At 64.5% G+C, this 9,305-nt stretch overlaps 2 protein-coding genes across 13 annotated transcripts in view; one reads left to right on the forward strand and one right to left on the reverse strand.

Moving 5' to 3' along the window:
- Positions 1-99: 99 nt before the first annotated feature.
- Positions 100-7,751, forward strand: LOC135315131 (collagen alpha-1(I) chain-like). Of its 3 annotated transcripts, none has more exons than XM_064461317.1 (12): positions 100-296; positions 1,246-1,365; positions 1,490-3,382; positions 3,509-3,621; positions 3,699-3,757; positions 3,903-4,060; positions 4,225-4,387; positions 4,466-4,657; positions 6,013-6,237; positions 6,830-6,983; positions 7,157-7,260; positions 7,351-7,751. In XM_064461317.1, the coding sequence occupies exons 1-11, from the start codon at positions 176-178 to the stop codon at positions 7,229-7,231; spliced, it is 3,273 nt and encodes a 1,090-aa protein (XP_064317387.1). In that variant the 5' UTR covers positions 100-175; the 3' UTR covers positions 7,232-7,260; positions 7,351-7,751. The 3 variants fall into 3 exon arrangements, with proteins under 3 accessions (XP_064317387.1, XP_064317386.1, XP_064317388.1); XM_064461318.1 differs by having other exon boundaries at positions 145-197; positions 234-296; positions 7,157-7,751; XM_064461316.1 differs by having other exon boundaries at positions 7,157-7,751.
- Positions 7,266-9,305, reverse strand: part of TNRC6A (trinucleotide repeat containing adaptor 6A) — a 53,747-nt gene continuing 51,707 nt past the window's right edge. For all 10 annotated transcript variants that reach the window (XM_064461315.1, XM_064461308.1, XM_064461309.1 and 7 more), the window contains one exon: positions 7,266-9,305. This exon is cut by the window's right edge and continues 725 nt beyond it. The gene's annotated coding sequence lies outside the window, so the exon portion shown is untranslated.

The raw sequence follows: 9,305 nt of genomic DNA on the forward strand, positions 1-9,305 counted from the left end.
GCCCAGCCCTGACCACCCCCCCCGCCCCGGGATGGAGCGGCGCTGCCGGTGCCGGTGCCGGTGGGGCGGGACCGGGCCGGGGGCTGCGGCTTCCCGGCGCCTCCGCCCCGCCGCAGCGGGGGCGGGCGGGGGCTTCCTGCCGCCGCCTCGGCAGAGCCGGCAGCGCCGCCGCGCCATGGAGCGGCTCCGGCTCCCGGGGCTCCCCCGGCTCCCGGGGCTCCCCCGGCTCCCCCGGCTCCCCCGGCTCCCGGGGCTCCCCCGGCTCCCCCGGCTCCCCCGGCTCCTGGCCGCTGCAGGTGAGCGCCGGGTCGCGCCGCCCCCCCCCCGGCGGGGCCGGCGGGCGGGTGGGGGCGAGGGCTGGGGGGGCGGCGGGCAGGCAGGGTCCCCTCACCCCGCAGCCGTGCGGCCCCGGGCCGGGGTCCCGGGACCCGCCGGGGGTCCCTCGGCGGGGGGAGCCGCGCTGTGGGGGCGGTGAGTGGGTGGGTGTGTGGGTGCGCTCCCCAGTGGCACGGGGGTGGGGGGGTCCATGACTGCTGGGGTGTCCCCGGGACCCGCCGGGGGTGGGCTCAGCCGGGAGGGTGCTGGGGGCACGTGGCGGGTGGACGTGCGAGGGCGCGGCCGGTGGGAGCGGTGGCCGAGGGCCGTGCGGCCAGCCCGCTCGAAGGCAGCGGGTGCTGCGCCCGCCGCGGGAGGAGCAGGAGCCCCAGCAAGGCCCTGGCGCAGAGCGGGGCCCAAGGGGCTCCTGGTGACCCCGGCCCTGGCGAGGTGGGTGATCGCCCACCCCGACGCCTGGTGAGCTTCCCGCTCCCTCCGGCGAGCAGCCGCTGCTGCCGCGGGGACCCAGAGACCTGCCCAGGGCGCTGGCTGGCCTGGCGCTGGCGTGGCGCTCCGCCGGGGACCCAGGGGTGCTGGCGGCGGCACGCGGCGGCTCTGCCGGGCGGCAGTTTGGTTTGGGGCAAAATGGGTGTTTGCAGCACGTGGCAGAGCGCAGCCTGGCAGGGCAGGGTTCGGTTTTGTTTGTTGAGAGGAAGGCAGGTGGTTTCCAGCCGGTTTTGGGTCATTTCTGAGCGTCTCCTTCGGCAGTGCTGCCCATGGTTAACAGCGGGGAGGAGTGGAGCCCCCCGCCCGCACCGGCAGCTCCTGGGGGCGGTGGGGTGCGGTGCCCAGCACCTGGTGATGCTGCCCGCCGCCGGTGCATGATGCCCGACACCGGTGCGCACCGCTCTCTCCCTCCCCTCTCCCCAGTGATCGTGGAGTGCTGCGCCCAGCTCTGCCCTGGTCTCAGCAGTGGGACGGGCTCCACTCTGGGCACTGCCACCGCCTGCGCCCACCCAGGGACCGCGACGGGGGAGCGCTGCCAGACAGGTACCGCCAGGGCTGGGAGCGTCGGAGCCGTGCTCGGGCCTGGGGTGCCAAGCTGGCGGCTCTGGGGTGCTGACTGTGGGGCAGCCCTGCTCAGCTTCCCCCCAACTTCTGCCTCTGCCTGTAGATCCAGAGCGAGGAGCTGGCACGGGGCCCACGCCAACACCAGAGGCCACAGGGCAGCTGCAGACAGAGGTTGAGCTGCTGCCCTTTCCTGGGACCCCCGCTGGAACTGACGAGCCCCCCAGCCCTCAGGGGAGCCCCGGAGCCCCCCAGGCAGGCGGGGAGGGGACAGGGCCCGCGGTGTGGGAAGGAGCAGCCACCGAGCACCCGGGGCCCCCGCTCTCTGCAGGCACTGCTGAGCAGGCAGCTGCAGGCAGCGAGAGGCCGTCTCCTGCCAGCCTGGGGGTGACCAGTGTGGGGACCCCAGCCTCTGCGGAGCTGGACACAGCTCCTACCACCAGACACGCCCCCAGAACTGACCCTGTAGGAAATGTGGTGGTGGAAGGTGCCATGACCCCACAGGGGCCCCCCGTGCATTCACCGTCCTCCGTGACAGTGCCCAGCTCTGCAGGGGGGCAGTGGGAGTCCCCCAGCACCCTGCTGGGATGGAGCCCCACGGGAACAGCACTTGTGCAGAGCCAGAGGGGCTCACACAGCCCCTCGTCCCTGGAGCCATGGGCTGGGGAGGGCTCACGTGCCACCATCCCGCTGGGTGACAGCAGCCCAGGGACTCACCCAAGCATCGTGCCGGCCACGGACAGCCCTGCACCAGGGATGAGCAGGACGTCACCCTTTGCAGGGGGGCTGAAGAGGCTGCTGACCCCCACGGGGACACGCCACGGGCTGGTGGGAGGGTGGGTCCCTGACTCCCACCCATGGCATGGGACAGATGTTGCGTCGCAGGGTCCCCACTCTTCCCCTCGCCCCTCTCTGCCGCCCCTGGGGGCTGGTGGCCGTGGGGGCCCCGTGGCCAGCATTGCCCAGCCAGCCGTGGGGACGGGCCCAACCTCTCTGCCTGCTGTAGGCAAGGGGTTGGGTCTGCCTGTCCCCACCACCACAGCCAGTATCCCGGGGGTGACATCCCTCAGTCTGGGGGGCACCCTGGGCCCAACCACAGGGGTCTTGGGGCCACCCGACACAGAGGGGCCCCCTGAGCGCAGCCATATCCCTCTGGACCAGACCTGGCGCCCACCAGCCATGCCGGGGCAGCCCCCTGCCTCGGCAGCCCCGGGCAGCACCGCTGCGGCACAGAGCAGGGTGCTCCACACCAGCCCGGGGTCCCACCGCATCCCCCTGTTCCCACAGCCTGCCCCAACAGGCAGCTCTGCAGGGCCCACATCGCCGACCCCAGAGCCCTCCCTGGGGACCAGCCGGGGTGTCCCAGGGCTTGGCCCCACTGCGAGCACCCAGCCAGCAGGGCCATCCCCAGGGCTCCGGCTGCCCCACTCCGGCTCGGGGCGGGATCCTGCTGACACCCCCCAAATCCCGAAGGGGGCCCCAACAGGGGTGGGTGATGCTGGGCCCTGGGCAGTGACTGCCCCGCAGAGCTGGGAGCCAGGCACCTCAGCCCCCCCCACGGCCACTGGGCCCCCCTGGCAGCCGGCTCCGTCCCAGCCTCCGTCTTCCCTGGGGCTGACCACCGCTATCGGCGCCACCGCCACCATCGCAGCTGCCACCACCAGCCCAGCGCTGCTCGGGGACGTGGGGACGGTCACGCCGGATCCTGGTGCCACGGTGTTGCAGGGGGATGCGTCAGGGCTGACGTGGGAGCCCCCGACTCGACTGTCTGCCATTGTGCCAGGAGCTCCCCAGCAGTCCACCAATCCTCCCGGGACCTCGGGCCACTATGGGGGCCCCAGGTCCCCCCCAGCAGCCGGGGACACGGACCTGGTCCAGCCATCGAGCAGCCCCGGAGGGTGGCTGGATGCTGACACCCCAAAAGCAACGCCGGCCGCAGCCGCGGCAGGCAGGGCCCCCCGGGTGTTCATCGTGGAGGATCAGCCACCCCTCCTGAGAGGTGGGTCTGGGGGTTGGGACCCTCTGCCTGGCACGGCAGGAGGAGGAGAGCTCTGAGGAGCCATCCGCTTGCGGGGGTCAGTGGTGACACAGGTCCCTGCCGTGCTGATCCCCGTCTCTCCTGCAGCATCCCTCCTCCGCATCCCCTGCGAGCTGGTGCTGGACATGGGGTTCATCCCTGCCCTGCAGGACCCGGGGTCCCGCGAGCGCCAGGGTTTGCTGCACAGCTTCAACCAGACGGTGAGCGTGGGACCCTGCCGAGCGGGGGGCTGCGGCTGGGGCCATCCCACCTGCTGCTCAGCTTCCTCCCTGCACAGGTCGCGCCCCTCTTCGCGTCGGTGCCCGGGTTCCTGCGGCTGGAGGTGACGGGGGTCAGGTGGGTGCTTGCGCGGCCCCGCAGCCTGCGATGCTCCCTGGCACGAGGGGGGTGCGTCGCGCTGCGGGGCCATGGCGGTGCCGAGGTGTGGTGCTGGACTGGGGGGGTCCGAGCCAGCCCGACTCGCCGTGGGGTGTCCCCGCAGGGAGGGCAGCGTGGTGCTGGAGTACGATGCGCTGTTTGCGGCGGAGCGGGTGCAGGTGCCGGGGCTGGGCGCGCTCCTCGATGCCGCGCTGGGCTCCGCTGGCGTCCGGCCGGGGCTGGTGGTGGGCACTGCCCCCGTCCTGCGCAACGTGGCTCTGGGTGAGTGAGGGGCGCACATGGGGCTGTGCGATCACCGGACCCTCCTGGGACCCCTGGGGGTCTGGTGCCCGGCTGGGGCTGGTCGCAGGGTAGGGGTGTGCCTGGCCCCGGCCCTCTGCTCGGTGGGGAGGGGGTGGCACAGCTGAACCCCTCTGTCTGTGCAGAGCGGCCGCTGGACCCCTGCACGGTGCTCTTTGCCTGCCGGGCCGGCTTCGCCTGCGTGGCCGGGGCGGATGGGAACGCCACCTGCACCTCCCTCTGCCACCGCGACTACTGCAAGAACCACGGCATCTGCACCCACGCCCGGGACCGTGGGCCCCTCTGCCAGTGAGTGCCCCCGGGACCGGCCCTGGGGTGACGGGTGCTGTCCCCCCCCCAGCGGCTGATGTCCCCCCCTTGGGGCAGGTGTCCCGTCGGCAGCGATTTCTGGTTCATGGGGCTGCGCTGCGACTACCGGGTGACGCAGCAGAGCCTGCTGGGCATGGCCGCCGGGGTCCTGCTCAGCATCGTCCTCCTGGGCGCTGTCGTCGCCGCCGTCGCCATCCGCCGGTTCAAGGTGCTGCTGCTGGAGGCCAGGGCCGACCAGACCCGCAGCAGGTGGGGTGCACAGGGCTGGTGGGGGGTTCTGGGACTGGGGTCCGAGGTGGCCCGCGAGGCAGGGATGCTTCTGCTGCGGGGCTGATGCCCCTGCCCCGCCCCAGGGGTGCCGGGGGGCAATAGGCAGCACCTCCGGCCCCACGCGGGGGTGCCCGGGGCCAGCGCAGCCCATCGGGGTCAGGGAGAGCCACGGCTCGGCGGGGAGGCAGGGCTGGGCTTGGGCCAAGCTCTGCCAAGAAAAACACTCTGCGGCAGCTGATAGCGGCGGGCGAGGGGGGAGCGTGTGCAGGGCCCGGGACTGGCTGGTCCCAGCGCCCCACAGAGCCGCACGGCCACGGCGGAGCCCCCGGCTGGGTGGGGGTGTCTGTGTGACCGTGCCAGCGCCCGGGGGATGCCCGCAGCCCCGCGCTGGCCCTGGGGAAGCGGTGTGACGGGCAGGAAAGGAGCTGCGGGGCCGGCTGTGCCGCTGCACTCCCACTGGTGGAGAGAGGCGTGAGATGGGCTGATGGGCCCCGAACACATGGTCCCAGGAACCCCCCCCAGCGCTCCCTGTGGCCCAGCACAGGGTCTGTCCGCACCCCGCCGTGTGCCGGCTGCCTGGGCTGCGGGTGGGGAGCTGGGCTCCGGCACGGCCCCGCCAAAGCAGCTCCTCTGGGCGTGCCGGGGCGGCCGCGCTGCCCTGCCCTGCCGCCCTCCCCGCCAGCATGCCGTCATGTGCCACGGGGGAGCGTTCCCGAGGAAACCACCGCATCAGCCGCGGGGCTGCGGCCAGATGGCGGCCGGTGTCACGGGCCCTCACCCCACCCAGGGCGCGGGGCTGGGCCCTGCCCCGGGCTCGGGGCAGTTGGGTGGGAACCCGCGCTCTGGGCTTGCGGCGCGGTCACGGGGGTCGTGGCTGCGTGTGCCCGTGCCCGTGCGTGTGTGTGTGTGTGTGTGTGTGTGTGCCTGTGCCCGTGTTCGTGTGTGCGTGCATGTGCCTGTGTGTGTGTGTGTGTGTATGCACCCGTGTGTGTGTGTAGGTGCCCGTGCCCGTGTGCCTGTGCCCGTGTTCGTCTGTGCCTGTGTGTGTGTGTGTGTGTGTGTGTGTGTGTAGGTGCCCGTGCCCGTATGCCTGTGTGCCTGTGCCCGTGTTCGCCTGTGCCTGTGTGTCTGTGCGCCTGTGCCCGTGTTCGTCTGTGTGTGTGTGTGTGCGTGTGTGTGTGTGCGCCTGTGCCCGAGTTCGTCTGTGCCTGTGTGTGCATGTGCCTCTGTGTGTGTGTGTGTGCCCGTGCCCATGTGTGTGCCCGTGTGTGCCTGTCCCCCCCCCCCCCCCCCCCCCCCGGGTGCCACCGCAGCCGCCCCGCCTTGCCCCGCAGCTACCGGCGGTTCTGCCGCCTGGACGACGTCTCGGCCCAGTACTGGTCGCGCTCCTGGCTGCCCTCGGCCAGCTCGCTGGACAACCCGGCCTTCAGCAACTCGGAGGAGCTGCTCCACTTGCAGATCTTGGACAACGGCTGCTGCGGCTGCCGGGAGGACGCGGGCATCACCGACAGCGCCAAGCATCGCCCCGTGCCACCCGCCCACCCGCCGTGCCGGCCCAGGTAGAGGGCGGTTGGCCGAGCCCGAGTAGCGAAGGCGCGGCTTTCATTTGCTCCGTGGGCAGGGGTGCGTGACGCAGGGAGGCGAGGGGTTTGGGGCACGGCCCGTGCCGGCCTCCCTGCGCTTAGCCACAGCACCAGGGAGCTTTAACACTGCAGCATCCTTTGGTGGCCACGGAGAAATAAGTGATGTAGGGAGCTGCGTGTGATGGGGTTTAACAGCAGAAGGGTGCACGTCGGCAGGAAACAGAGCGATTGTGTGTGTGTATGGACGGAAAATGGGACGGTAAATGGAAAAAAAGGCCCTGGAAGGTTCCAGTTTCACGAGCAAAGGGCGCTACAGCCAGGGATGCCCACGGGCCCCGGGGCCGGGCGAGCCGAGCACAGCCACAGCTTGGGAGCGACTCCCGCCGCCGCTGCGGGGCCCTGGGAGCGCGCCCGCAGACAGACAGCGTCAGCGCGGCGAGCGCCGCGCCCGCTGGAGCAAGATACCCGTGAGCAGGACCCTGCTCCTGGGGCCCCAGGCTGCTCTATCAGCACCAGGCTCTGACCCCCTCCTCCCCCCCCGTTAACTTTCCATGGCTTTCCTTCCCAGTTTCCATTACAACTGGGACACAAGTTCCAGCAGCATAAACGATCCCATGGTGGACTCGGGAAAAGCCAGCGATATCTCGGTGTCGAGCTGGCCCATGGAGCCCATCCAGTGGACGCCCTTTCCCCTCCTCCACCAGCTCTCGAGGCAGCGACCGGTGAGCGAGGCGGCTGCGCGGCTTCCCTGGTGGGCAGGGGCGCACGGACAGAGCCCCGGCCGCCCCCGACGCGAGGCTGCGAGGGCAGCGCTGGGACCCCCGGCTCCCCCCACGGCCCCCCCGGGGGGCAGCAGCACCCCCCGGAGCGCCGGACGAAACCGCTCTCTCCGCAGCACAAAGCCCGACGGCCGCGCTCATACTGCGAGGGGACGGAGCTGGTGAACCTCGAGAGGAGCTGGACAGCCTGAAGGCGGCGGAGCGAAGGACAGGCGACAAGGTTCAAGCTTTTAAAACCAACCACATTTTATTTCCACGTAACAAGCTCAGTGAAGGAATTTCAAACACTTTGACAATACAATCAACGCAGGTGTGATGTCAGTTCCACTCGAGGCAGGGTCCGCAAGGATTATCTGCCAAGGTTTTCACCGCTGTTTCGGACCAGACCTCAGAAGCCAGCTTTGGCTTGGGACAGCGTATTTCATCGTAAGTAGTTACAGATAAGTGTCTAATAACACACAATGCTGGCATCCAACAGAGTTAATGACTTACATCCGGCAATTTGAAAATAAAGTCTAACAGATTTTTGAAGTCACATCATACTATGTACATATATGGTCTGCCCTATAGCCATTTCAGAACAAGCTAAGCCACTGTGAAAAGTGAAATACAAATTAAGCGCTGCTGCATTGTTCATCATGATTAATGTAAATGAGGTATAAATTTAAACACCAGTACGTTTTAAGCATTAAAGTTTATTTTCCAAAATGCTCTCCTTATTTGCAAGTGTCCTCTTGAGCATCTAGCTGGGCACAAATGGTGGGGGCGTTCGAAAATGGGGCGTTTGAAGTACACGGAGGGCGAGGGCAACGGGATCCCAAAGGTGCTCGAATAGAAAAGGAAAAGCAAGCTGCGGTTTTCTACACTTATAGTCTCATCTCATAGTGGGCACGTTGAGGGAGATTTTTGCTAGAATAAAACGCAGATCTGTTCGTCAAAAGATCGGTTTGCTAAAAGAAAATCAGACTATGGGAATACAGAGCTATCGTATCGTTCGATATTTCCATTGTATAGAAAACAGCCTACAAATAAAGTCACAAAAAATAGACAGTTATATGCTGAGCAGCCAAAAACATCATGATTTATTAATATCTGGAGAAACTTCATAATTCAAACACAACCAAACTGTACATTTTACAATCACATTCTATTTGTAAACAGTTAAAAGCCACTGACTTCTTTTGCATCGTCGGACACAAACAGTTAGAATCAAGGCAATGAAATGATGGCGATTTCTGCACTGTTAAAATTTTTACCCTTGCCTAGTCTTTAATTCATCGACTAAACAAGCATTATATAATACCTTTTGTGGCAAAAAGATGTAACTCGTTACTTTTGCAAGAAAGTCTTTGCGAGAACTTTAAACATTTAAAACTTTTATACAACAAACAATTCTGTAAGCCCAAGAACTTGGTTACAGTATGCATAGTTACTCAGTTCGGCTTTAAGGTACGACAGTTAAACGTTAACACAGTCACAAGAGCAGGAACAGAGCCACTCGATGGGATTACAAAAAAATTGTATAACTACAGATTATTAGCAAACCACCACCACTCACTAATAAAAAGACAGCGTCAGAAAGCAGTATGTCAAACTCCAGCTTGAAGCAAATTTTTTTGGCAGAGAAAAGTCTTACAGAGCAATAAGTATTATCAGTGCTAAAAGTTGAGTTTTTTTCCTATAAGAAACTACAAGGAGTTTTTACTGGGGAACTGGTTTTCCTGAGAGCCATGCTCTTTGATTTAGGATACAGGAATAGAAAACAAAAGGACATGGCCAAACACTGTTCATTATTCCCAGAGATAGAAAGCATCTTTTTCATTCTCAATTTTTTTTTTTTGTCTTTTTAAAAATTTTTAAAATGATGGAAGAGTAAACATTTTTCTCAAAAAACAAAAAAAATATTCTGTAAACAAGAAGGTCCCAACACGGGCACCCCCAAAACAAAATTGAAAGCCTATTGAAAGTGCAGGACCCCCCTGGCTTGCAGGCTGGGTTGCAAGTCACAGCTGTGGCCACAGTTTTTTAAACTGTAGAGCTAAATTCTTTAGTTTTATACATGAAAAAACTGGTGCAATACTTTCATTCATAATCCTAAGTCAGTATCATAACTTGATCTTTAAACGCCACAATACCACAATAAGGTAGGCATACATCAAGGCATAGTAGAGAGCGCACACTGTTTGTTAAGAACATCCTTGAGTAAACATTTACACGTGAACTGCTGCCTCCCCGATATTGCCGATTAGACAGAGAGAACATCAT

Source organism: Phalacrocorax carbo, chromosome 10, assembly GCF_963921805.1.
Source record: "Phalacrocorax carbo chromosome 10, bPhaCar2.1, whole genome shotgun sequence".
In the NCBI taxonomy this organism is placed as follows: Eukaryota; Metazoa; Chordata; class Aves; order Suliformes; family Phalacrocoracidae; genus Phalacrocorax; species Phalacrocorax carbo.

Coding starts and splice junctions, on each gene's coding strand:
- LOC135315131 (XM_064461316.1), top strand. CDS start 176: ATGGAGCGGCTCCGGCTCCCGGGGCTCCCCCGGCTCCCGGGGCTCCCC. Junction 4,388..4,465: donor GACCGTGGGCCCCTCTGCCA/GTGAGTGCCCCC, acceptor CCCTTGGGGCAG/GTGTCCCGTCGGCAGCGATT. Junction 6,238..6,829: donor CACCCGCCGTGCCGGCCCAG/GTAGAGGGCGGT, acceptor TTTCCTTCCCAG/TTTCCATTACAACTGGGACA.